The 26802-nt window shown below is 40.9% G+C and overlaps 2 protein-coding genes across 28 annotated transcripts in view; one reads left to right on the plus strand and one right to left on the minus strand.

The window, feature by feature from the left end:
* Positions 1 to 12700, minus strand: part of LOC122884791 (regulating synaptic membrane exocytosis protein 1-like) — a 108485-nt gene extending 95785 nt beyond the window's left edge. For 12 of the 27 annotated variants that reach the window (XM_044215150.1, XM_044215146.1, XM_044215168.1 and 9 more), the window contains exons 1-2: positions 11834 to 12698; positions 7526 to 7600 (exon numbers count right to left, since the gene is read on the minus strand). In XM_044215150.1, the coding sequence (XP_044071085.1) occupies positions 7526 to 7600; positions 11834 to 11994 (236 nt within the window). In that variant the 5' untranslated portion in view covers positions 11995 to 12698. Of the gene's footprint in view, positions 1 to 7525; positions 7601 to 11833 lie in introns of all 27 variants that reach the window. The other 15 variants (XM_044215149.1, XM_044215152.1, XM_044215147.1 and 12 more) reach the window with 5 other exon arrangements.
* A 3447-nt stretch (positions 12701 to 16147) lies between these two features.
* asrgl1 (asparaginase and isoaspartyl peptidase 1) lies at positions 16148 to 26050 on the plus strand. Its single transcript, XM_044215177.1, has 7 exons — positions 16148 to 16301; positions 17030 to 17225; positions 20626 to 20768; positions 21183 to 21337; positions 22526 to 22647; positions 24381 to 24491; positions 24862 to 26050. Exons 2-7 carry the CDS (start codon positions 17039 to 17041, stop codon positions 25065 to 25067), a joined length of 924 nt encoding a protein of 307 aa, XP_044071112.1. The 5' UTR covers positions 16148 to 16301; positions 17030 to 17038; the 3' UTR covers positions 25068 to 26050.
* The last annotated feature ends 752 nt before the right edge of the window (positions 26051 to 26802 follow it).

Genomic DNA, 26802 nt, shown 5'->3' on the forward strand with positions numbered 1-26802 from the left:
ATAACATTTACCACCACGATTACAGATTACGTTTAAGACAAGATAGAGTGTAGAAGAAGACTGAAAGAGAGAGAGAGGAGTGATATTTAGAGAAAGGAAAGAAATAAAGAAGAGACCAAGCTTCAATAAATAAAAAATAAAAGATAGACAGAACAAAAGATAAAGATAAGGAGATAAAGAGAGACAGAGAAAGAGAGGGTGGGAAGGATGAGAGAGAGAAGAGGGACAGATGGAGAGAGCACCAGAGCCAACAGCAGAGCTAAGTGGGTAGTGTGCTCCCCAGACAGCGCTCCATATGGCCTGGCAACGCCATACACAGCCAGGCAGCCCAAACACACATATACACAGCATGTATACACACAGACACACACAGCATGTATACGCACAGACGCACACAGAGCATGTATACACACACAGATACCCAAATACTCCTCGACACAAACAATGAAATTCACACACGTAGAGCATATTCACACGTTTCCATGTACCCACACATATACAGAGCTCGGTCTGGGATGCGAGGCGATGCAATGCCACCCCAAAAACATGACAAAACTATCCCAGTTGTTATATTGGCATCCCCTTTTTTAATCTCCTTTGTAATAAGGTGCCAATTTACATCATTTAAATCAAACTGTGGGTTACATTCATAATTTGTAGTGGTTTCCTTTCCTACGAGTTGTAGTTGAAGAGGAGCGTTTGTTTTGCCTGTGTACAGCTTTGACGAGCAGGTACACTCCCTTCAGCTGCGTTCACTGATTTATTGTAACGTACACCAATTATGTGTGTGATTTGGAATGAAGACATGTCAAGAAATGATTCTGTGTTTTTTTAATCATTGATCCCAACTGAGATGTTTGTCCAATACTGGCTTCCACTCAAATTCTAGCAAAAAACTGTATGTTTGCACCTGGTCAGTAAACCTGAAAGAGTAGGGGCTTCTGTTATTTGCTAATCAATGGATTACTTTTTCACGCAAACCAAGATGGCGGAATGCAGAGCTGGGCAGCTGGACCTTGAGTAAGTAAGATACGATAACTAGTAACTAGTCAACTCTGAGTTTGTGGAGCTATATTGTCAAATAGAGAACAAATAGAAAAAAATTTGAAAAGCTCTTGCAAAACGCTGTTGGGGTGTTGGGGAGTGTAGTCAGAAATTGCACGGTGCTTCACATCAATGACACCGTGCACCCTTGAGTTGAGTTGATCAGCCTCATTGCCTGACAAAGCTCTTAAAGGACAGTTTGGCTTTATTAGTGCTTGGGTGTTATTTTTGTAGCTGTGGTTAGGATAAAAGTGTACTCGCCAAAGTAATTGCTGAGATCTGGGAACATGGCAACATTGCTAAAAAGAAATCTGACAGGGCAAGAAACACGAGGGTTCAGATCAGACAGCTTGTAAACAAGCAGTTTAGCCAGAATATAAACTACTTTTTTTAAAGGTGAAATTAAAAAGTGAGCACTCCACAGTAACACTGTTTGCACAAACTTTTACTGCGTATACTGTAGGTCAAAGCAGGATGTCAGGATGTTAACCAGGGTGTCAATTTGTAAAGGCCCCAGTATCCTTCATACTAAGTCTAACAGTGTGTGTACCCCATTTCCAATGGAAGAATTGAAGATGGGCTGCATTCGTCAATTTTTGCAACTTTCCGAAACAGACAATTCGACAATCATGCCCTCTTTACGCAGCGGTTGGCAGGGTCAAACTGCCTCTCTCAAGCTCAAGCCATGAATCCCTTCGAGGAGAGGCCGCCGGTTTGTATTATTCATTGCGCAGAGACTATAAAGACACGCAAAAGTCCTTAGAGAGAGTTCTGGGAGCCGGTGTGATGCAGCCAGGAATTGGCTATGATGGCAAGCTTTTCGCCCTGCCTTTGAGTGTGGCCGTTCGGAACAGGTATAAACACTTTTGTCTTTAGACGTGGTCGGACAACACATCAGAAAAACTAGTTTGTTTCAAGCCTACTGAACCCTTAAACTGTAATGGATGTTTACAAAAGGTAGTTTGCGTATTAATGTAAGCGTTCACCTTTGTTTTCTCTTCCATATAAGTTTGGCCGACCTGGGGGTTTCTTTAAAATCTGTGTGGTCATCTGTTTGCTCATGTTTGTTCCATCAGACTGCAATACAATATCGCTGTGTTCCCAAATTTCACCAGCTAACTTGGTGAGTACAATGTTATTGTTACTATTAGGAAGTATTTCTTTAAAAAAGAAGACCTAAGTTCACACATTTATACAAACGTGTAAAACCTCTACATGTATGCTTTACACTGTGTGATCAGGAAACGTTAAATTCAGAAATGTAACAGAGTGTGTCAAGTCCCTCTCTGGTCCCCGCTGGAGCAGAGACTCATGGGAAGACCAGGATAACAGCCAATTCCTGAAGGAAGCGAGGAAGTGACTCCTCGCCAATCCCAGGGTTCACCGAGGGTACTACGGAGCTGCTGGGCCATCGCCATGGTACCCTGCTATCAGGGGACACCTGGCCAATCACATTTAGTAATGTGAAGACACCCTTACACTGCAGTTCAATTCAATTCAATTTTATTTATATAGTGCCAATTCATAACAGAAGTTATCTCATTGCACTTTTCCTATAGAGCAGGTCTAGACTGCATTCTTTATAATATTATTTACAGAGACCCAACAAATCCCACCATGAGCAAGCACTTGGCGACAGTGGCAAGGAAAAACTTCCTTTAAGAGGCAGAAACCTCGGGCAGAACCAGACTCAATGGTGGGCGGCAATTAGTAAAGGTTTACATTGTGTATTGTTCCACTGAGTCAAACATCATCATAACAGACAGTGTGGAATTAAATGAGTTAAACTCCGTGCAATGCTGGTATGCAAAATCACTGCAATATTTAGTTTACATAAGAACTTTCAATGGTGGACCTTCAACAAAACCTACCAAGTGTTAAATGACTAATAAACATAAAAGAATTGCTCATTTAAAATGCATTCAGTAACACAAGCTAATTAATAACACATCGTGACACAGTGATATTATCATTTGTAGGCCTTGCATATGGTGATTAACTACAGCTGAAGGATTACATGTTCCCCTACAGACTAAGAAACTACTACAACTCATGTGCTTATTAGAAGTTTAAAAACCCCACGAGATAAACAAAAAAGTACACAGTGGTCAAGTTTAAAACAAGCCATTTTCTCTTACAGTGCTTTCAGATAGCCAGCTGCTTCATGTCCAAATCCATTCTGTCTCTACTGAGCCAATCAACCTGACAAACGCTTGGCAGGAACTAACCATCAGCAGCCAGGTTTCCCTTCCCACTTTATTTCCCACAGACGTTACAATAATTCTGTGAATAAACATTATGCCTTGAGAAATACATAATGAACTGTTGCTGTCTGCCATCTAGGGTTTCCCTGAGCTATGTTTTTTTTTACTTACTGAAATGAGTACAGGAATGAAATGACCAGTGTTCTCCATTATGATATGATCTTTATACTGATAGTAAGAAACGTTGATTGGGTTTATCAGGTTGCACATTTCCAGCTAACAATGCTAACCTTAGATGTTTCACCAAATACCAACTTTATCAAGTTAAAACTTCACAAATATGAATCGATGAACCGATTCAAGCTCGAAACAGCTCCTTTGAATTTCTCTTGCTGTTACCTATCCAGCTAGTTAGCATTACTAACAAATGATCAAGATAACAACCATGCTAACACAAAACTAGTAATTTTGATTCTGGAAGACTGTTTTGGTAATGTTAACAGCTACTACCTAGGCATTAGAAATTAGAATTTCTCCATCGTTGTGGATAGTGCTTATGTAAATGGTAAATGGTCTGTACTTATATATATCGCCTTTCTAGTCTTTTCCAACTACTCAAAGCATACATACGCAAATCGCATTCACATACATTTATACACTGATGGCAGGTGCCAACTGCTCATCGGTTCAAAGAAAGTAACTCATTCAGACACACTAACACTTCGGGAGCAATATGGGGTTCAGTGTTGTGTCCAAGGACACGACATTGGACAGTTCGACGTGTGGTCTGGGGGAAGCTGAGATCGAACCGTCGCCTTTCCGATTGGTGGACGACCCGCTCTACCACTAGGCCACAGTCGTCAAAGCCAGTCTTTTGTATCAGTCAAAAGATAAGTACAAAAGCTAACCAATGACAATAATTTGAATAGGCTAACTCTACTTTGTTACTTTCACTGTGTGCTTATGCGTGACAGACAGAGAGGGAGAATAAAGGATCCAGTATTGTGATATGATAACACTGAACCACCATGCCATGCTAAGGCCGTGTTCAGACAGACATTAGCACTGCCTGACTGCTGCGTTAGCAGAGCTGGGGTACCGACAAGCGGCTCCGGTAAAAAACAGATGCAGGTTCGTAAGACAATAAAGTTGAACCTGGGTAACGGTTGAACCATACCTGAACCACCAGGCCCCCACCAACACAGACTTTGCGGGGTTTTTTAACACAGTACTGTTTTCGGTCCAAATGCTGGCTAACAGAATCAAGTCAAGTCAATTTTATTTATATAGCCCAATATCACAAATTTGCCACAAGGAGCTCAACAGTCTTCCTGGTATGGTGTGGTTTGCATTAGAATCACTTTATAGACATGATATTATTTCTGTCCCAGTTCAATGGCCCCGGCAGAAGGAATACTGTTACTGACTGTAATGTCTGGTGAATAATGTGGGGAATACTGACCGGAAAGGCACAGATTGTATAATGTTATAAATGGGGGCCATATTGTGGGATTCCTCAGAGAAGCAGATGTGCTCCAGCTGACTTACTCTGTAATTCCATCTCACTCTCTGATCCAACAACACACACACACTCCAACACACACATACAGTGCACACAGATAGAACATAAACAAGCTTTATCCTTTGATCATTTTGTGGCAGAAAAAAAAAGCCATTACTGGCTGCAGAAGTCACTGCGAACAGAAATACATGGAAAGTCACATTTCAACATGCAAATAGGCCAGTGGGGACGGAGATATTAATACATCAAAGAATTAAAACGACAGCTCTGTTTCAAGTAACGTTTGCAATTCAAGTGTGTATTAACAACCACTGATCAAAAATCCAGACTTTACACACACACACACAGCAGTGAAGGACATATGATCACTGAGCTGAGCCATTATAAAGAATTGCTCCAAACCAACCCACCAAGTATCCAATCCCCTCTGATTGGAGACGAGATGGGCGGCGTTATTTCAGCGAAAGATAACTTCTAACCACCTCAGTATGATGTTAGTTGGCAAGCTTGCAAAGGGACAGAAGCGTTCCACGATATACAGATTTAGAGGAATACAGAAGAGGTTGGCACAGCTGAAGTTGAAAGTTTATTTCCCAGTGTTAATTTGCATATGAAAGTTTATTTATTATTTATTTTATTTTTTTAACAATAACCTCAATGTCAGTCAAAAATCATGGGCGTCTCCTTGATAACTTATTGATCCTATAACGTTATGGTCATCTGTGACAAATATTTCGACTTTGTTTCTCCGAAATTACAGTTTTTTCTGCTTGGTATGTCAAATAGCATTAAATACTACAGTACTCATGATTCTACATAGCCATTGCTATGAAGGAGATGCCAGTGTGACAAGATTCGGCATTCTATCAGATTCTGATTGCTCTGTCGTCACAAATGGTGACAAACCTCCACGAAAATGCATAATCAAATGTTTCTTACCGCAATCCTGACTGGAACTTGTAATTGACTTCTCTATTAAATACTGTTTACAGTCTTGTACCTTTGACTTTTTATCAACCCTGTTTTAACTAATGATTCAACTGGTGCCCATCCAAATGCTGAAAATACCCCAATAGCTTGTCCCCTATCACTGTTTGTTCAAAAAGTTCTTCCTTTCACAACCCTGGGTGACCAATATAATCCCTCCTATTTTGCAACACTATTGGCCTGAAAAAATCATTGCAGTCTGATGAATAACTTTACTGGTAAGCACATCTTTTGTGGGTGTGGCATGAAAACATTTACCTAGCTTGAGGTGCTATTAGGCCGAATCATCTATTGTACAGTATCTTCTGTTGATAGCTGTGTTAGCTTGCTGTAGCTCACCTATGGAGTGAGAAAACACTGTAAATGAAAAATAAAGGCCTGTTTACCAGCATTTAAAACAGCTAAACTGTGCCGCAAATCGCGCACAAATCTTTCGTGATGAGTTCAACTTTAGTGAACTTGCGCCATTGACCAGTTGCAAGCTGTCTTGACCATGCTAATGAAAAGGATGACCAAAGTACTAAACAGAGGAAGCTATTATAGGTTATTAGCACCATCCATTTATATATAACCCTGCTCTTAAGATTATAAACTGCTCCACAAAAGAGGCATGGTTTGTAGACAGAACAGAGAGTCGACGGTACAAATAGCTACGTCTCTTGAATAAGCTTTATTGTCTGGATAAGCGACCAATTAAGCAAGCAGCTAGCTAGCTTGGAGAGCAGTTGTGACTGACTAGGGCTAGCATGTTTCCGGCTGGCTAGCGTGCGGTTAGCTGCCACAGTAGTTTACCAGCTAGCACTGCGAGTGGTCACAAGCTTCCAGTACCACCTATTTCACAAGGAACATGAACATCGCTGTGCTATTTTCTGGTGTGACCAGAGCTTGACTCCCATCTCTACATATTCGCGAAATTGCTGGAGATAAAAGTCGACTGAATAGCATGAAATAACTTATGCCCTAAGACCAAAGAACAGCAGACTCAAATGATCGATGAGAATATTCCCGACACATTTGATAGAATATGACTTATATTATGTAAGCTTGGCTTTGCTATGGGCAAATAGAACTGGTTAGTGATTTACAGTTGGTCAATCTATATATATATCTATATATCCTGTATATATCTATACAGGTGAGAAGAAGTTGAACTGAAACATACACACAGAGACATGATTGGAGACACTCCTCCAGACAAGCGGCTTGGCAGGAGAGCTGAGCAAACTATGAGACACCAAGCGTGTCTGAATCCAACCTAAGCCAGCAATTCTACGGAGGACGACGACGACATCAGCTAGTCTCTAATGACTCAAGTGGATCTGGACCGGACTTATCACACTGACATGTCCATCTTTACAACGGAAGCTATGTAGAAGTGTGTTGCTTGCTAAAATATATTTTCAGTGACACCAACTGAGGCATATTTCCTAAATATAACTCAAAAAGTCTAAATGAGGTGCCTGTGCCATTCCACTTAGAGTATCATACAAATTGCATGATAATGGATTGAGTCACACTTGTAAGAGATATTCACCAGATTATGAGTTTATCTTTTACAAGTGTGACTCATCCAAGGCGTAAAATAGATTTTACAACAAAACACGAAATGTGAGGCCAGCTCTTGATTGGAGGTTGGGGTGAAATGACGTTAAAGTGACGCAAAAGCAAATACTAACACCCATTTTAAACTCATTTTAGGCCACTTTTAAATTCCATATCGACTAGGTGATATTGAGTTGGTGGTTGAATAACAGCTGTTGCCACTCACCGGACGTCGTTTTGCTGCGGAGGTTTTTTCTGCCCGACCAGGTTCACCGTTCTTGCTTGGATAGGCTTCTCTTCTCTGCAACACACGAAGTTAGGAAAATGCTGTTAACTTTCTTTGGTTTCAGCTAACTTTGCTGTTTTTGTATTTAGTTTATTCATATATATTTAAAAACTCCCAATTTACAATTAACAATGGCTTGCTAACGGAAGTCAGTTAAAGACTCGTAAGTTCCGTAGATTTTTGGACAGACTTTACCTGTCATCCTGCAGTATAACAGTATAACAAACTAAACGTTTCTTCTCTTATGTTCATATAAGTTAAAATAGCTGAATATGAGCATCAGTCCAGACTGCAGTTAGCCCTGGATTCATTTTGTTATGCTGGGTTTTCCTGTACTAACCAGTACTGACCTCATTAAACCGACCCACATTAAATAAAACATTTTTGGCAATGTCATTATAAAATTCAGTGTTTCCATTATCATTTACATTGACGACAGGCTGCCAATTCAATTTTTAGTGTTAGAGCAATCCTTGGCCTCATGTTACCTTACATAAAAAATGATCCCAATCAGTTCCACACAAGCACGTAATGTAATTTAGGGGAAAAGACAGCGCTGGTATTGGATTTGTAGTTTGTACTGGCAGATTTCCTACGTTGACGTATTGTATACAGTATCGGGTGGGGAAAAGTTGGATCGCTACATCCCTAGTAGTTCATGGGCTAAAACATGCAAAACCACTGGTATGGTCCTTATGTCCTTTAAGGTCAGATTTTTTTTCCATAAGAAAAAGCCTGACTGTAAGTGGTTTTGCTTGATGTTCTGAGATGTTTCGCAGCTCTCTAGAAAACTTCTACACAGTTTTTCCACATGCTGATATCTTACTTTTTCTAGATATCAGATAAGAATATTGATATTATTGAATCAATATTATGCGTCATAGGTAGATCAGCACAGCTAAAATATTTAAAATAGACAACGCAATACATAATTATCACAATGCATTGCAATGTACCTATATATAGCACATCTTGCTCATCTAGTCCAGAAAAAACTGATGCAAGCATGCGCACAAACACCACACACCTACATAATATTTTATATCTACTTGAGCTTTTACAATGGATAGCCTATATACTGTGTGAGTTTCCTGTGTATTCATTTTACGTCCGGATAAGTCCGGCACGTGTTTCTACCTTCAAAGTGAGGACATTGACATATACTAGCTCTCTGTGAAATTAAAATAAGTGATCGATTTGAGGACACTTTAGTAAGGCTAATACTGACATGAAGTGATTGCAGTGCAATGCAAGAATTTACTTCCACTGAGTTTGTGGTTTCATCAGTACAGTGCAGTAAAAAGGCCTATCCTTCCTGCTAACCTGTCAATAAGTTTGATCACTTGTGCTTGACTGTATCAATAAAATGCACATACTTGAGCATTTATGACTATTGTTCTGTCTTAAAGGTGGGGTATGCGATTCTGGAGAAATCCAATACCATGACACACACCATGATAGAGAGCGAACAGCGACACAGCAAGTAATACACCTAAACTTACGTTAGCTAGGTTGTGGGTTAGCAAACTGTCCCTACAGTTGCTGCACTTCCTCCTACAATGTACAACATTCACTGAAATAAGGAACGTCTACTTTAACAAGTTCAACTCTGTAATCTCAGATTTCAAAGAGCTAAACGACCTCTCAAAATTAAAAATACTCCTAGGAGAAGGAGACAGGGCATATCTTGCTGCCCGATATGTATCAACATGCCACAACCTGAGGGACAGTGAATGACCTACACACACGCATACACACACACATTCATAAAAAATAAAAGAAATGTTGCAGTTTAGTTTTCACTTTTTGTATTTGTATTTTAACTGCAAGTCTACAATTTATTATTATCATTGTTATTTTTATTATTATTATTATTATTATACTATCTTACTTATCTGTATATATTTTAATATCACAATTCTTCTGTTTATGTATGTTTTTATTTTGCACATGCTTTGGCAATGTTAACATCTGTTTCCCATGCCAATAAAGCCCAATTGAACTGAACTGAATTGAGCTAACAGCCAGAGAGGACGAGACGGTTTCCCAGAGCCAGCACAGCAGCTCCAGACAGCGATACACACAACTCTCCTGCTACTATAGCTAACATCACAACAGCAGCATATCTTGGCAAACTAGAAAGTGAGCTGAATGTCCGCGGGCAAGTCATTTAAAGTTACCTGACACATAAATCATGGCTGGAACAGTGTTGTGTGGCTCGGTCCGAGCCACTTTGTTTGTTTCCCAATTACAGAGCCAGGGCTGTGTACAGCGCGCACACTGAACGGACAGCTAGCGGACCGTGAGGAGATATTCGCTGAATTTGGCAAAAAGACGTGCACTGGATTAGAATCACATACCGCACCTTTAAAGTGAGTGAGGGAATGCTACTCATTGATCATTGATGCTTTGTTATATTGCTGTAGGGAGGAGCTTTACTGTACTTTACCTTTCCATTCATGTAACTGGGATTTAGGCTTTTAAAGAAGGTATACAGGATTGTAGCGGAGGTTAACTATCATTTACAGTTCATCCACCTTTCTTTCTGTAAATTGAATTCATTTTTATCATATACCAATTTACCTGGTGATAATTATTGACAGGACATCATTGTTTACCCACAATGTATCTACCATTACATCATTGTTGCTATGGCTATATACCTACGGGGAGGTGTGCATACATATACTGTGACCCTATACGCTTTAATAGCAAGAAGACTGTTGGTGAGTATATCTTAAAATGCTCATAGTGTATTCTCTGCCTCTCTGCATTACAACCCACACTACCTTACTGCTAGTACACTCACCATGCATGTATTAGTCAACCAGTGCAGCTTTTCAGTGCAGACCCAACCGTAAAAGACACACACACGCACACACACTGCTTTGCTATGGCAGCCTCCATCCAAACAGTGATGAGAGGAAACGGTGCTGAAGCCAATATAGTTTAAGACGTGTATGTGCTGACAGCCTGCCTTATTTGCAGCCGCTACAGTATGACATGACTGAATCCACGGCTTCTAATACATTAATGAAAATGATGCATAGCCACTCAGAGCCGGAGATATATATTGGACATTTCCTTCTTTAGATGCAATGAATCGATCTTCCGTTCCAGTGCTGGGCTATCAGTCCGCACAGAGGGCTTAAAATAGAACAGGGACGTAAAGCTTGAGGAGCGCCTCGCTTAGGTGGGTCGGTCTATCTTTCTATCTGCCCATCTATGCATGCAGCTCCATGCAGCTCCATGCAGAAAACGTGAGAAAGGCATCGTTTCAACTTGATGCATTTACTGGTCCTGGAGGAAGGGGGTGGATGTGGGTTCTGCACCGATCGCAGTGACAAATCCGGAGGAGACTTTTCACCATGCATGTATGGTGGTGGTAAAGAGGAGGAGGTGGATGCACACAGTGAATATAAGCCACTCCTGATTCAAAATGACATGACACAGGCACCTTTTCTCCCCGTGTTATAGGCCTACTGGTTCTATATCAGTCTGTGTGATGTCTGTTGCAAGAGCACTGGCCTACATACAGTGCATACGGCTGGGAAAAGCTCAACCGCACCCCAGAGCTGAGAACAGCAGCTGTTGAGATGGATGCTGCACAGATAAAAGCCAACAAGGAGGGTTTTACTTTTACTACTCTCGATGCCAGGCTTCAGAGAGACTTCTGCAATTTTCTGCTGCATCCATAAATGAAATATTTCAGATGAAGTCCAAATACCCGCCACTTGACTAGGTGGTGGGAATGATAGTGATGATATTAAGGAGACAAGCGGAGATGAGAAAAGAGTTCTTATTTTTCATCTGAGTAGAGTGTGATGCTGCTGATGATGGGGCATGGTGACACACCCCTTCATCCTCCCACCATCCTCTTCTTCCTCCCTCCTGAGCAAGTTACACCTGACCCACCACCACACTCACTGAGCCTCTCATAGGAGCAGTGAGAAACTGCAAACTGGACGTGAACCTGGTCCACACAGCTGTAGCCTATATGGGCTTGTGAGTGAGTGAGTTCTGTGTGGAGGGACCTGCATGGTATAGACACACACACACACACACAGGCCTACACACACACATACACATGCATGCATGCATGGTCAGATACAGTGGAGTGATGCTGAAACATTTCATCCATAAGAGTGAACGGAGGTGGATGGACTTCTTCAGAACGGAAATAGCCCAGGCCCAGTCTCTCTCACACACTCTCACACACACTATCTTTCTCTTCTCCATCTCTCTTACTTTAACATGGCCTCCTCCTTCGCCTCCTCCTCCCGTTGCCGAGCCAGCACAGCCATGATGATCTTCCTCTCATCCTCCGTCAGATGGCTCAGGTCCGGCTCCGGGATGGTCGGGGCTACGGGTGGGCGCGGGCCGCCCCGAGGGCCCACCGAGGCGAACATCTTCCCCACCACCACCACCACCTTCCCTCCCTCCTCCTCCTCCTCCTCCTCCTCTTCCTCCTCCTCCTCCTCGCCTCGGTCGGGATCACGGATAGAAAACCCGCTGGCGGAGCCCACGGATCACGACATGGCCCACAGACAAAGCGGCGGTTGGAGCGACTGATGCGGAGTTCCCATTGCGGTGGCGGAGGGCACCCAGGGCGGCGGCGGCGGCGGCAGCGGCAGCAGCAGCAGCAGCAGTTTCGGTGCTAGCTCCGGTAGTAGTAGCAGCGGTGACGGTGATAGTGCTTCGGTTCCCGGTTGCCGTTTTCAGCCTCTCCTTCTCCCTCTTGCTGCTCCGCTGTCTTCTCCCCCCACCCCCCTCCCACCGCCCGCGTCTCCCCTCCGCCACCTCCGTTTTACGGGGAGCCCATAGCCTATCTCCGGTGGTCGGTCGGGATGATGACACACGGGAGGGGGATCTCGCTTCCTTCCTTCAGGCCAGGCAGAGAGGGGGGGGGGGGTCCCCTGTAAGGCGGCTCAGGTCTCCGCTCGGTCCGGTGGGCTGGCTGTGTGACGAGGCGGCGACTTCTTGTTTTCCAGCGCCGCCGGTGATGCTGATGCTGCTGTCAGGGAGACGGAACCGTCAATGGGACCGCAGCCCCTCCAGCGCGTTCACTTCTCTTGCGGCGGGAGCGCGCAGCCTCATTTGAGAATGGGGGGCTCCACTCACCGTTAAGATGCGCGCTCACGCCAGCCTAAAGCACACATAGGAAATCAAGGGTTCCTCAAGGGTGCATTGTGGGTTTTGTAGGACCATAATAGCTAACGTTATTGGAATCAAATTAGAAATTTACCCATGAAAACGATAGCTTTATATCCCTGAAAAGGTAAAAAAAAAATGTATGGGTACATTCATGGATTATAATATAGCCTAAATAGGATAATCAATTAAAGTAGGCCTACCCTTTAATTGATTAGCCTATTTGCATGGGTTTGAATCTGCGAACATTACATGTAGTCTACCCCTTAATTTGTAGGCTACCTTTTTCAATTCAAGAGCAACTTCAAGGGCTCAACCCAAATTTGGGATCAATTAGCCTATATCAAGAAATTGTAGGCTATCATATTAAGTTGTTAATGGATGGATGGATAAAGGTTTTTTGGGGGGGGAGCTTTTACCCCTTAAAATGGACCAAATAACACGAAAACCTTAATTGAAACATTCGGGCCTTTAAGACAAATTAAGGGCTGGTTTTTGTAATTAAACTCCCTTAAAATGGACCAAATAACATCCCATCTATCACTTAATTTAAAGGGCCTTACTTTTAATTAAGATGCAACTTCAGAGGTTCACTCAAAAATTGGGGTTTATTGTTATATTGAATGTATTAAGGGGGTTTTAATTGGTTTTATGTCTGGATTAAGGGTTTTTAAGGTGTAAGAATCCCAAATATTGACCAAATAACACAAAAACCATCACCGTATTTTCACCTTCATTGAAAAATGAAGGCCCTTTTGAGTTACAAATTAAGGCATGACTTTCGTGTTGTTTTTTTCCCTTAGAATCTCCTTAAACCGTGCGTATAATTAAAATACCTTAATATAGTAGGCTATAATTAATTTATCCTATTTATACTCTCATTAAAAATATGTTTACATTATTATTTATCAGTTACAATTACAGGATCATTTATGGGTAAATTAATGGAATTGTAAGATTAAAAATAAGTGATTCAGTTTTATAGTGTATATAAACTTAAATGTTACCATTTGATGTATTGTACCAGAGTTAGCTTAAAGCTCATTTTCATCTGCAGTCCCTTGGCAGACCCAAATGCATGTACATGTTCAAGGAGCAATAGAGAACAAGTGGAACAAAAGGTAGAACAACATTTTTGCAATCAACTAAAAAGTAAATATGCAGTGTACAAGACTATAAAACGACAAGACAAAGAAAAATGAATGAAAAAGCTTCAAAATAGACCATAAAAAGGAAATGTAGGGCTAGTGTATGGCACATGATGTGGGTCAAAAGAATAACAATAACAATAGTAATATGTAAGAAATTATGAATGGAAGTCTGAAGAACCATTTTCTAGCATTGTATGAAACCCTTCACAGTAAGAGTGTTTGCACTCTCCTCCTCCTCCTCCTCTCTCCCACCAATCATTGCGTGTTAGAATGACTAGCATCCCCCTTTTTTTCTCCGTCAGCCCACCCCCCCCTCCCTCTCTTTCTCTTCGTCCACTCCTTCATTCTGTCTTTCCTCCTTATCCATCCTTCCAGCAGTTCCCAGCTTCCACCACACACACACACACACACACACACACACACACACACACACACACTACTACTTCTCATGCTGAAAAACAATCTGAAGGGAGTCTGAGGTTTACCACATAGCCATGCACATATGGCTATAGGATGACATTTACAGTATGTCAGTGTTCAACATTTTAATTAGGCTGTGTGGTCTAGAGAGGGGTTCCCAAACATTACTATTCAGATACATGAGAATATGACATAGCTGAGAAGTGTAAATCACACAAACAGACATAATTTACTGTGTCACGTTAACCTAAATACCGAAACAAATGTACTTTATTGGACTATTTTTGGCCACAGATCCAGATTTGGTAAAACTGATATCTGAACAACCTACGATTCATTGTAGACCATGATTTGGTTTAAAAATGGATTACTTTTTATACAGCTAATAGGATCCTGTACCAAAACTGACTATGCCACAGTTTCTCTGGAACCCTCGAAGGACCGCACAGACCCTACACACTGTGTTGTAAACCAGTTGAGTCCAGGTCAGACCATGGTCAGCTCACTGACCAGCAGGGCTGGACTGTACTGTGAGGAGCAGTCGCTGCAAGTCTTGAGCCAGTAGCATGTTGGGAGAATAGTCATCAACAGAAAAGATAACCCTGGCTTAGCCCAAACCCTTCATCATCATCATCATCATCATCATCATCATCATCATCATCATCATCTCATAATATGCCCAAACCAACAAACAATTTACTGAACACTACTGCGGGCATACAACAACTTGCTCGACTTGCTCAACAGCTCTGACTCATCCTAACGGAGGTTTAGGGCAACAGTGTTCAGGGAGAAAGCCAAATAGTTTACACATCCAACTGCAACGGCCTCATTTCAATAAGTCACTTTCTTTCAGATATCTCACTTTTCTAGAAGGCATAGAATAGTTCCATCCCACTGCACTGCAACATCATGAAGGCGAAGAAGATGGAAATGTCCACAACATTTGCTAAAATAAATGACAGACAGACAGAAACACATGACCAGTTTACTGGTCGCACAGAGTACCATGCCATGTAGACCGGTAGCCTACGGTATGTTCAGATATAACAAGGCCTACTCAAGTCAAGGGTTGTTTGATGTCTGATAAATGAGATGGTTGCACAGAATCCTATGAACTATATTAGGTCTGCTTTTAAAAACTAATAGTTACACTATAAAGCCAGTTGGCGTGTTTCTATAATTCCGTCTCCATTTCCTACATGGTTGGAATAGTTTGATCAAACTTGCTGTTACCTGCAGTCACATACAGTGTGGCCAGACTTTCGTCACCTAATTATTGAGTAGTTGCTTGCATGTAATGTTTAATTTTCAGTGTACAATGTTTTAGGCTATTTGGATTGGATTGGCATTGGTTGCACCAAGCAACCCAAAATAAAAACGGCAATAAAGCAATGTTGACTTCACAATAAAGAAAGAAGTAAGTCTATGTTATAAAAAAACAACAACAACAAAAACAGTGCTGTGTAAATGGAGCAAGAAAGCAGACTAAGACTAGGTCTACTACTACTATGACCAATGACAACAACAATAAGAAGAATAATAATAATGAAAATCTTAAATCATTGTTATAGTAAAATGTTTGACCTATTCCTTAAATAGATTTTCTCATTTGTATAAACAGACTAAAAACAATATTAATGTTGACATTCCTCAGTAAAAGCCGCTATATTGAATGTAAAATTAGGCTACAAAGGCAAAATATAGAGAAAAAAAATAGTAAAATATACTGTTATATATATATAACATACATATATTTTCTTCAATCTCATTTTAGCAATCAGCATACTGGAAGTTGAATGCAGTCTAATGCATGTTATTAAGAATTGTATTTTAGTTTGAAAGTGTGAGTGTAAAACCCCGGAAGTGCTGTTGCTTCTTCTGAACTTTACGACTTAAGACAGTAATGCCATAGACACTCTTTCTTGATAGCCCCAAAAAGCTTAGAACGTGAGCGTCCCGTTGAGCTGAATGCGACTCGGTCAACCTTCAGGGTGAGTGGGTGCACTGAGAATTTTCATAAAGCGAAGAATTTAGTAAATTGTTGAGTTTGACACGGTTTTATTCAGTACGGAAGAATACGTCGCACATCTATGTCTTGAGAAAGGTGCGTAGGAGAGGGACGAGCATATCCATAGTAGCAATTAAACTCCCGCACACTCGTCTAACTTGCAATAGTACATGTATTTGCGACGTTTCGGTGCAAGACCTTCATCAGGCAAAACTCTCTTTTATTCAGTGAAAGCCCTGATACCACTAACGCTTGTTGGCTATAACGTTGAGTTCAGGTTTTCCTGATGTGTCTCGTTAATTCGGCATACACACAGCTCACCGACCAAGCGGCTCTCGTTTAATATATTTTTAAACATGCCCTGTAACTGCCATTCAAACAGCGGTAAGAAATCATCTGAGACGTTCAGAAATGTTCCCACAGCTTCAGCAGCGGTTCACAGTCTATTTCCCTGACCTCGAAAACACCCTTCTAAACTGGGTTAGTTGTTGTTAAACTAAACTGACAAGCAGTGCTCATAATGGAAAACAGTAATATTGAATCTAACTGGGTGTTCATACCGTCGCTGGCAAGAGCGTCAAAGTGACCGGAAGTCACGAGTTCCTCTACGTCAGAGCGTCCACGACTCGATATTTTTCTTCATGTAGCACCTTTTTAAAACTTGTGTCTACATCAAGTGTTACATCTTGTCTCTCCTCATTTCCCTCTCAGGTGATTGACATGTTGCCAGTGGTGGTGGTCCACGGAGGGGCGGGTCAAATCCCAAAGGAGTGGTCAGAAAAGTCCACTTCGGGGGTGTGCTCAGCAGCCCGAGCAGGGTACCGTATCCTCCAGGGAGGGGGCAGCAGCATGGACGCTGTGGTAGAGGCCGCGACCCAACTGGAGAATAACCCCTCCTTCAATGCAGGTAATGTAAAAACACACACACTCCTGTATGTAATTAACCACAGGCAGCATAATGTCACTTTTCTTACACATACTGTATTGTTCCTTCTTCTGGACTTTTAATACGGTGTTCATTTTGTAATCCACATAATGTTGTTCTACATATGTGTAATATATTCTATATATGTGTAATATATTTGTAAATATTTGTTTTTGTACCTGTACATTTTGTACCTGTACATGTAGTACTGTTCTATCTAATGGCTTATATATTTCATATATCCTTAATTTTACTGAATACACGTCTTACCATATCCTTTGAATGTTTTCATATAGTCTATATTTTCCCTCTTTTATATGTCTTAGACCCAGTAGGTTATGCTGTAATTCCTTTTTGTCCTAATTTTAATTTCCACATTTCACTATGATGTCCTTGAAAGTGTGGAGTTGTTTTCTGCATTATTAATAATACCATCCATCTGCAAACCACTTATTTCTAACTCATTTACTTTAGGTGTACCAAATAACATCATCAGTTGCTACATTGCTTTGCAGTAATTGCTGGAACAGAGCATTAGTTAATGTTAAAAGTTCCACCTGTGTTTTTCCTGCTGTGACAAGTCAAGATGTCTGCTGTGAAAAAGGCCTAGGAATCTGAATCTGATAAACAAACAAGAGTGCTCTGATGCTAGCAAGGCCAACAACATAAGTGGGGAACTGTCAGCGCCCTCCAAGCCCTCAGGGAGGGCGTAAGATAAATCTAAATCAAACTGTGAAAAGTATTACTCGACACGAGGAAGACCATTTGTGGCCAAAACGTTGTCATGTTCCTGTAAAATAACATAAGAACTGGGAACGACATAGCAGAATTCAGGGTGGTTTTTTTTGTCTTTTTGGGAAGAATTACAGATATTGGTCCTCGACACTCTGCCACTACTTCCTGGTTAAAAAAAACCAAAAAAAAAACACTATCCGTACCCAAAACAATTAATTTTAATCCGTGAGTACGCGGCTCATTTATAATAGTCGGATTGTAAACTGAGGTTGTGTGCATGTTGATTCATGTGATCGTAGTTTTATGACAGCCATTAATGTGCTGTTGGTAATGTACTGCTTGCTTTGGTCAAAGATTAGATGATAGTGTACATGTTATATTTGGTTTTGTCCATGGATGAATCTTTACTCACGGAATATGATTGCACAACCAAAACATTGTGGGTGTTGGTATTTTGGGCATCATATTGCTTGTTTCTAGGGGAGTAACGGTACGTGTATTCGTCCCGAACCGTTCGGGATAGGACGGTCGGTTCAGTATGCGACTCCCTCGGTTCGGTACGCCCTGTGACCCAAACCATTACTGTCAAAATAGTCAAATTATGTCTACTACTTGTACGCGCGGAACAGAAATTCTAGAGCACGATTTTTACCCAGAAAGTTTTGGCAGTGCACCAGTTGTTGTCTATCAGAGGTAGCATGCTAGTCGGCTTAGCCCGGTTAGCCAGGTTAGTCAAGTTCCTGTAGTGTCGCTGCCGTCTGAACGGCAAACACAAATGAGAGACCAGAGCTGGAGGATCCTCCTGTGGCATTTAGATCCACTGTATGGGAGCATTACGGTTTCACGATTAGTGTCAAAACTGCATGCCCACGTTGTTCAACTCAAGTCGGGTATGTCTTTGGAATGTGTCGATTAGCGGAACGAGACAGAAACAGGCTGGAAGGCGAGTCCTTCTCCCCGCAGCGTTCAGGCAGCCTCTCACTGCAGATTCAGACCATGACCGAGCAATAACTAACGCCATAGGAGTGTTTATCACTGCGGATATGCGACCGTACTGTACATACAGGATTTAAGCATATGGTCAAAGTGCTTGAGCCCCGCACGTGTGCATTTTAGTCAGTCCGTTATGCCTGCCCTGTATAAACGAGCGCAAGTTGCAGTTGTTCAGGAATTATCAACAGGTCAGAGTCTTGCGATGGAGCATTACTGACATTTGTGATATTTATTTTATTTATTATCTTATTGACAATAATCCAGTTTTTGAGTGCATTAACTGTTACAGTAAGAATTATGGCCAAGATAGAGCAGGTCTAGACCGTATTCTTTATAATATCATTATTGTTGGGTGTTTACATTTTTAAAAATAAATGACAAAAATGTTATTTTCTGCATTTTATTGTTTTATAACGAAAACGTACCAAATCGTGACCCCAAAACCGGTATATACCGAACTGTGAACTTTGTGTATTGTTACACCTCTACTTGTTTCTGTTCTAAAATTAAATACTACTGTACTACAATCTCTGCCAATGTTTCGGGCTTCTGGTGTAGCCAGCGGATATCTGGATAACAGATATCCGGGCCAAGACTTACTCTTCCGTGCACTGGTCATTGTTTACAGTCCGATTAGCAATCTCGGAACCCATCGGCTGTCGTCTGATAAAAAGCTAAATCGTCATTAGACGGTAGCTGATGGGTTCCGAGATTGCATTTCGGCCAATGCGTTCCGCCTCTTTTACTCTCCACACAGACTGTACGCAACCAAAGCCCACTCAAACATGACTGGTCAATACTAGTCGTATTACAAACAGAAACCAGAACGCTTCCGATACCAACATCTTGTCCCTTTCCTACAGATTCTGCATTCATATGCAGATATCTGCTTATAGAGATTAAGTGTACTATAACATGGGTGGCTTTGTTCATGGCCATAAGTTGCGTTCTGAGGTGGTCGCATTCAGTGGTCACAGTGTGCCAATAATCAAGATTTAGGTTAGCAAGATTTATTCAGAAGGAAAAATGACATTTGACTTTTGATAGATACAAAAAGAAAAACAGCTAATGGTCATTAAGTAAACAAATCAGTCAAATCCAAAATATGAATCATATAGCAGGAGAGCTTTGTGTCTACAAACCCTGGCAGTTTGGGACAAATTTGCACAACTAATAAGACACATGCATGAAAAGGAACATGCATTTCATATTCTTTATAATGCTGAATAAAAGTCAACTTGACTGTTTTTGTTATTGGTTTACCCAGTGTTGTTTCTGGTGGATACAATTGCAATCCATTTACGTGTTGAGAGGAGGACGTTGATTTTTTTTCAGCTTCCAAAGGATGGCCTAACAAAAAAAGTTTAAAGTGCCATTAAAGTATGGCATCAGTATTAACGGTCCCTAAAAGTACAAACTAACTTGCCCCAGGCAAAACAGGCAAAACTTTCTACTTGTACACCAGAAATATCTAAATCCAATGTACAGATTGCTGTGAAATATATGGATCACATGAATTTGAACTCTTTTTCATTTTAGATACTGCATGAGCTGTCCTCTAGCTCCACCCATAGGCCAAATGTCACCTCTGTACACAAAAGATTCTTTGTCCCCAGAGGCAAGACTCTATCCGCTTTCTCAAATCATATTTCAGGGTGTGGGTCAGTGCTGAACGTCAAAGGAGAGGTGGAGATGGATGCCATAGTGATGGATGGGAAAACACTGGCTACTGGTGCCGTGTCTGCTGTACGCAACATAGCCAACCCTATCCAGCTAGCACGGCTGGTTATGGACAAGGTGCGTACATTTAAATATGGGATGGTCAAGGCAAAAATGTATGCACACAAAAAAGGTCAACATATTGTATTTGCAACCACATGTCCACAAGTATGTACTCCAGTGTTGACAGCACAAGCATTATGATGTTCACAAACTCTTCATTTAACTCATATAATGCCATAATCATACTGAACATTGAAATATAGTCACTGTCATTTATCCATGTACTGCATAATATAAGGATTTTAGGAGGGAATTGTGTCATAAAAACCAAAATAACATACAATGTTTCATAACAAAACAAAGTAGAAACCATCGTTATGGCTGCAATGTAGTTTGTAAATGACCTGAAAATCCACTCCTTTCCGAGTACAAGTAGGTTTTGTAATAGTTTATAGATGTGTTTTATAGATGTGAACTTCATTATTTTAGACGAGCCATGCGTGTCTGACAGCAGAGGGTGCCAGTCAGTTCGCCCGGTCCATGGGTGTCCCCGAGGTGCCCCAAGAGTCCCTCATCACCGAGTACTCCCGCATGCGCTGGAAAAAGAACCTGGCACCTGATGCCAACCCTGTGGAGTGCCAAATGTGAGCCATTATTTTAAGCTTATTTGCATTTGTTCCAAAAATACTGTGATCCATTAGAAAGGAGATATGCTGAGATATGAGTTCTGGCAGATAAGACTTGTTGTACTGCTTTCTGTAAGCAGCTTTGTTTCTCGATTCTGGCTATAGCTAGTTTGGATTGACTGAAAAACATGTCAAGATGTCCATAGAAACTTCTCAAACCTCTCCTGCTGTGTAATCCACTTCTCTGCTGTTGATCCATACTGTGTGCTCAATATGTTCCAAATACGCGTATATATATATCGCATATGGTGCTTTCTGTTTGGCTCCTTGCTTCCCCCACTCTTGTCTCAGGGATGCGAGAGAGAGATGTGAGGAAGAGACATGTGGATGGTAGAACTGTATTTACCACAGGGGACATCCTCGAATCTCTCCAGCATCATTTTGAGGAGACTGCAATTACTTATGAGGTACAGCAATCAATCCTTTAACTGGCGCATCAGATCAGCTGACCAATCACTAAACCTATTCTGATTGGGTGATGGCATCTGGTAAAAAAAAAAAAAAAAACTCCTCATAGGACACACCTGGGGTTCCTTGCTTGAAACTCCTCTTGAAGCCTCCTCACTCCTCAGAGAGGCATTTAAGCGACTGGAACATCCTCAATGATGGAAAGTTTGAGGAAGGAGGAGCAATGATGGAAGCAAGCATAATTAGCTGAATGAAAAGCCCCCACAGTTTCTCCATGACATAACTGAACACATTACTTTGTTGTCGCGGTATTGCCTCCTGAAGTAGCAAAGTAAGGATTTGTACGAAAAGTGAGGAATTTCTGGAACATAGTGAGCACAAGAATCAACAATGGCAAAGTGGATTATGCAGCAGGAGTAGTTTGAGAAGCTTCTATGGATGTTTGGACAGGTTTTTTTTGTTTTTGCGGTGACTCTGGGTCATCATTGGAATTCATTGTTACTGCTGTGAGTCCCAGCTGACTACAGCTGCATTCTGCAAAAGAGCAAGCTGCAAACTTTTCAGAGCCTCTTTTTAAGCCTACAAACAGTAAGGAGCTGATACCCAAAAGAAAGAGAAGTTTTAGCTAGTTACAGCTTAGTAACCAGGTTACTGTATAAACTGGTTATACCTTTTGTGATCTTTAAGTAATAAAAACTGAGTAATAATTCTGCTGTTCCTGTATGTTTTGTTGTGTAGCGGGAAGATGGGCACAGTTGGAGCAGTGGCAGTCGATAGTGAGGGCAACATAGCCTGTGCGACCTCCTCTGGTGGGATCCTGAACAAGATGGAGGGACGGGTGGGCGACACACCCTGCATAGGTCAGTCCTCACACATATACATAGTTTGGAATTATATGCCTTTTTATGAAGTTTTTGTTCAATAGAGAAAGAGCAATTGATGCTGACAGCTGAAATAAATTGCAAAGCTCTGCTGAAAATGCAGAAATGTGAAAATTAATTCAAACCTGAATTTTCTTGAGGTATTTTTTTTTCCCGGACCACTCGGGAGTCAAACCGCTGCCCCTATGGTTCCCACAAGGTGTGTGGACCTGTCGTATGCGCTCTAACCACTCTGCCACAGAGTGCCCCTGCGTTCAGAATGCTGAGTCAGCATTCACACAAATTGTAGTCTGACAAAAACAATAAGAAGGTCACATAAAGATTAACTCATTGTTCTCTGTCTTCCCCAGTCTGGTCGACCTTTGACCAGTCGAAGTTCGAATAGTGCGGCTAGTAAACAAAACCTGCTTGGTCAATAGTTGACTATGAGATCTGTGTTTGATCTCACAACATACTGTGCTGACACATGTTGCATGGGGCAACTTTTGACTTTTATGTCGAAAATTAAATGCATATTAATTTTGAATCTTGCCAAAAGGGCTTCCAATTGACAACCAGTGTAACACTGACCAATTCATATTCATTATGTCAAGAGACACAGAGCTGACTGGCTTATACTAATAACCTAATGTGGCATGAGCAATAGGCCAGAAAGTGTCATTGGAGGAGATAAGTTGGTGTGACAGTGAATCATCTCAGAGTTGTTTTATACTGAGGTTTAATAAACAGCAGCAAGTGGATTTTGGCTGCTTCAGCCCTGTCTAATCTGTCGCTATCAGTAACTGAGTGATTAGACTGTCACGAGTCAGTGGCCAAGTTACAGCCTCACGCTCTGAAACAGATGTCTGATTTCAACAACAAAAAAAGGCTACCTCGTAAAAGATGCATCAGTGAAACCGGTAACGTAACATAAAAAGTTGAATTCAAAATGAAATCAGTCATTGTTTTGATGAAAGGCACAAACTCACAGAACACTGAAACAAAACAATCTAAATCACAGCTAACTTACAATAGTCATTTGCTGTTAGTGCGTCTGTTGTACAGACTGGATCCTCTACAGCTATTCCTTTCTGAACCTTTTAATGAATCATCTTTTGTCTGTTGTGTAAACCTCAGTGTGCTGTAACTGCTGCTCCTACTAACATCAACATGGGAAATTAGAATAAAGTGACAAGATTAAATTAGAGCTGAGATCAGATGGTCAATAAAGTGTCAAAGTTTGCGTAAGTTTGTGAATGTTGCTACAGTGTATTTCAAGTGAAAAGGCGCTAAAGCATTACTTTCCCATCTAGTGAAATGGATGTGTAATTTCATCCTTGTACCAGCTGCTGCTCTGTAATCCTTTGCATAGAAGGGTTTGTCATAAAACTGTTGATTTTAATTTACTGTATTTTTTTTTTTTTACACTTCACATTCCTAACCAGAGTTGGGAAGGTTTCATTGTCTTGTTCACTGACTATTTCAAAGGAAAAGAAGATGTTGTAAGAACATACTGTACATTTATATTATTTTCCCATTTACTACAGGATGTTTCAATTTCTATCTTACTGCAAATATAAAAGCGTTGGACCCTAAAACAAGTGCATTTATAACTATGCACATCAAAAATAAATACAAATCATATTTTTATTTATATATATATATATATATATATATATATATATATATATATGAAAGGGTGAAAGGATCATATGATATTTTGTGTGTGTGAGGGTCTGGAGGTTATGCTGACAACAGGATGGGAGCAGTGTCCACTACAGGCCACGGAGAAGCCATCATGAAGGTTACTCTAGCCAGACTCATCCTGTTCCACATGGAGCAAGGTAACACACACACACGCACACATGTACAGTATTTCTGCAGTGAATGGAAATCATGCTTACATGTAATGCATGCAGAGATGGTGGGGCAGTGCAGTTACTGTTAAACAACCTCAGCCATTATGTTCATAGTGGTTGATGTTGTGGTTGGCATCAGATACAAGGGATTATAACATTCTGGGATTTTCACACTCTAATTCCAGATTTTCAGGATTCAAAAGTCAGTGCTCCAAACAAAGTGGCTATTGAAGTTGGAGTTTTAATCTCCATTCACAGAGATGATTTGTTCTCTGTTGCTACACTGACTTTCTGACATATTGATGAACACTTCTTCCTGATTTATAACCTTATTTATTATCTCCTCTGTTCTCAGGTCAGTCAGTAGAGGCAGCCAGTGATTTAGGGCTGGCTTACATGAAGTCCAGAGTAAGTGGGCTGGGTGGGGTGGTGACGGTGGACCCTCAGGGCCACTGGGCCACTTGCTTCACCAGCCAGCAGATGGCCTGGGCTGCAGCCCAGAAGGATACCCTGCACTACGGCCTGTACACTGGGGAACACTTCACCCAGAGCATCGATTGAAGTCAAGAATATTAATTCGACTTAATACTAATAAAATGATAATATATTTGAGCAATGATTAAATCTACAGTCTACATACCCCAGGAGAGGCAAAGTGCAAAGAGAGGAGTAAGAACACACAATCTATGTTATTGATTTTGTGATAGGACTTAGTGAAGAAACATACAGAAAGGCTCTACTGATTAGCAGACCCCCATATACAGCAACCAAAATGTAGACCCAACTGAGGAGGATCTTTACATCTTAAGATAATCTTTAATACACTGTAACCAAGTGGAAGCTACAAGGTCAATCTACAATTGTCCCCCGAACTATTAAACTAATTAAAACTTTCAAATCTTCTATAGTTGAAATTTCAGCAACATTGTTCCACAGCACCCTCATACCGAGACAAGCAGTCTATAATTCTATAATTTTATTAGAAGATTGCAAAAGATTTTAGCCGACCTTTATATCTAAGGTCGTATTGACCTGATCGGTGCAGAATTAAGTTGGCAGACAGAGGCCATTTGGTAGATGACATAGTAAATTTCATCTTTGTATCTTAGATTTATAAACTTTGGCAACATGTAGGATTTTGTACTAATTTTAAAGAAATAATTGAATAGGGAATTGATTATGCATGAGTTTGGGTTTTTTTTATCAAATTAAATAGAAATATTTTTGTGCAAGTGTGATTTTCAAATGACCTTTTGACAAAATATGGCGAGAATCGATGAAACATCTAAAGTTTGTGTGTTTCCCATCTGATAATAGCTCTATCTTGTGTAATGAAATACGTATTATTTTATAGAGAATCGAGAATAGCGCTGTCTGTATTGTCACACAGAATCCATGTGATTTTTTCTGTAGTAGTGCTGTGCTGTAAGTTTGAACAAGAGCCAATATTTGTGAAGTGCTGCTGATCAGATGAGGATTGTCAATGCTGAAGCTTTGTGTTGGGAAAACCCTGATTCTTGACAATACATTCCTTTAATCACTGACCGTTGTGAGTTTCATGCTTCATTTACCCAGAAAGTCTGTAGCGTTAAGCTCTGACTGCATGTGTTACCCTTTTGGATCCACTAGATGGTAATGTTTCAATACAAATCAACACTGAAGCATCCAACACAAACGTGTCATGACTCTCTTTCTCTCAAACCCTGAGGCATTTTTTTTTTTAAATTTTTTTTGTTCTTTTGCTTTATATTAAAACAGACAAACGCATGTGAACTTCAATAAGATTTACAACAACTCCCCAAGTAAAGGTCCAAAGGTTTCTGGGAATAGACACGGATCTCCTCCATCAGTCTGGTTTGCAGAGTCCTTTACAGCTTCAGCTAGCTGGTACATGGGCATTTTGGTGTCAATGCTTGAGATTACACTTGGCTTTTCAATCAGGTGAGCAAGGTCTAAACACAACTCAACTATCTGCATTGTCATTGGACACTTAAAGGTCCAGTCTTGTTTTCTATACAGACTATGGCTGCATTTTGTTCCACATTAGCTCATTGTTTTTCCTTATTGTCCTCAATAAGCCACCGAGTGATGGAATATATGATGTACAAAAAGCTTTCCTGAGTTTGAGTAGATGAAACCAACTTTAGCACATGTACAGGTGTATAGGCCTGGCACTCGGCTTATTTCCAAAAGAAGTAAGTGATTGACATGGGATTTGGAAAATAAACTCTTTATTGCACATATTCATGCACTTTATCATAATGTAGGGGATAAGTTACATGGGTAACAAAGTTAA

Source organism: Siniperca chuatsi, linkage group LG11, assembly GCF_020085105.1.
Source record: "Siniperca chuatsi isolate FFG_IHB_CAS linkage group LG11, ASM2008510v1, whole genome shotgun sequence".
Classification (NCBI taxonomy): Eukaryota; Metazoa; Chordata; class Actinopteri; order Centrarchiformes; family Sinipercidae; genus Siniperca; species Siniperca chuatsi.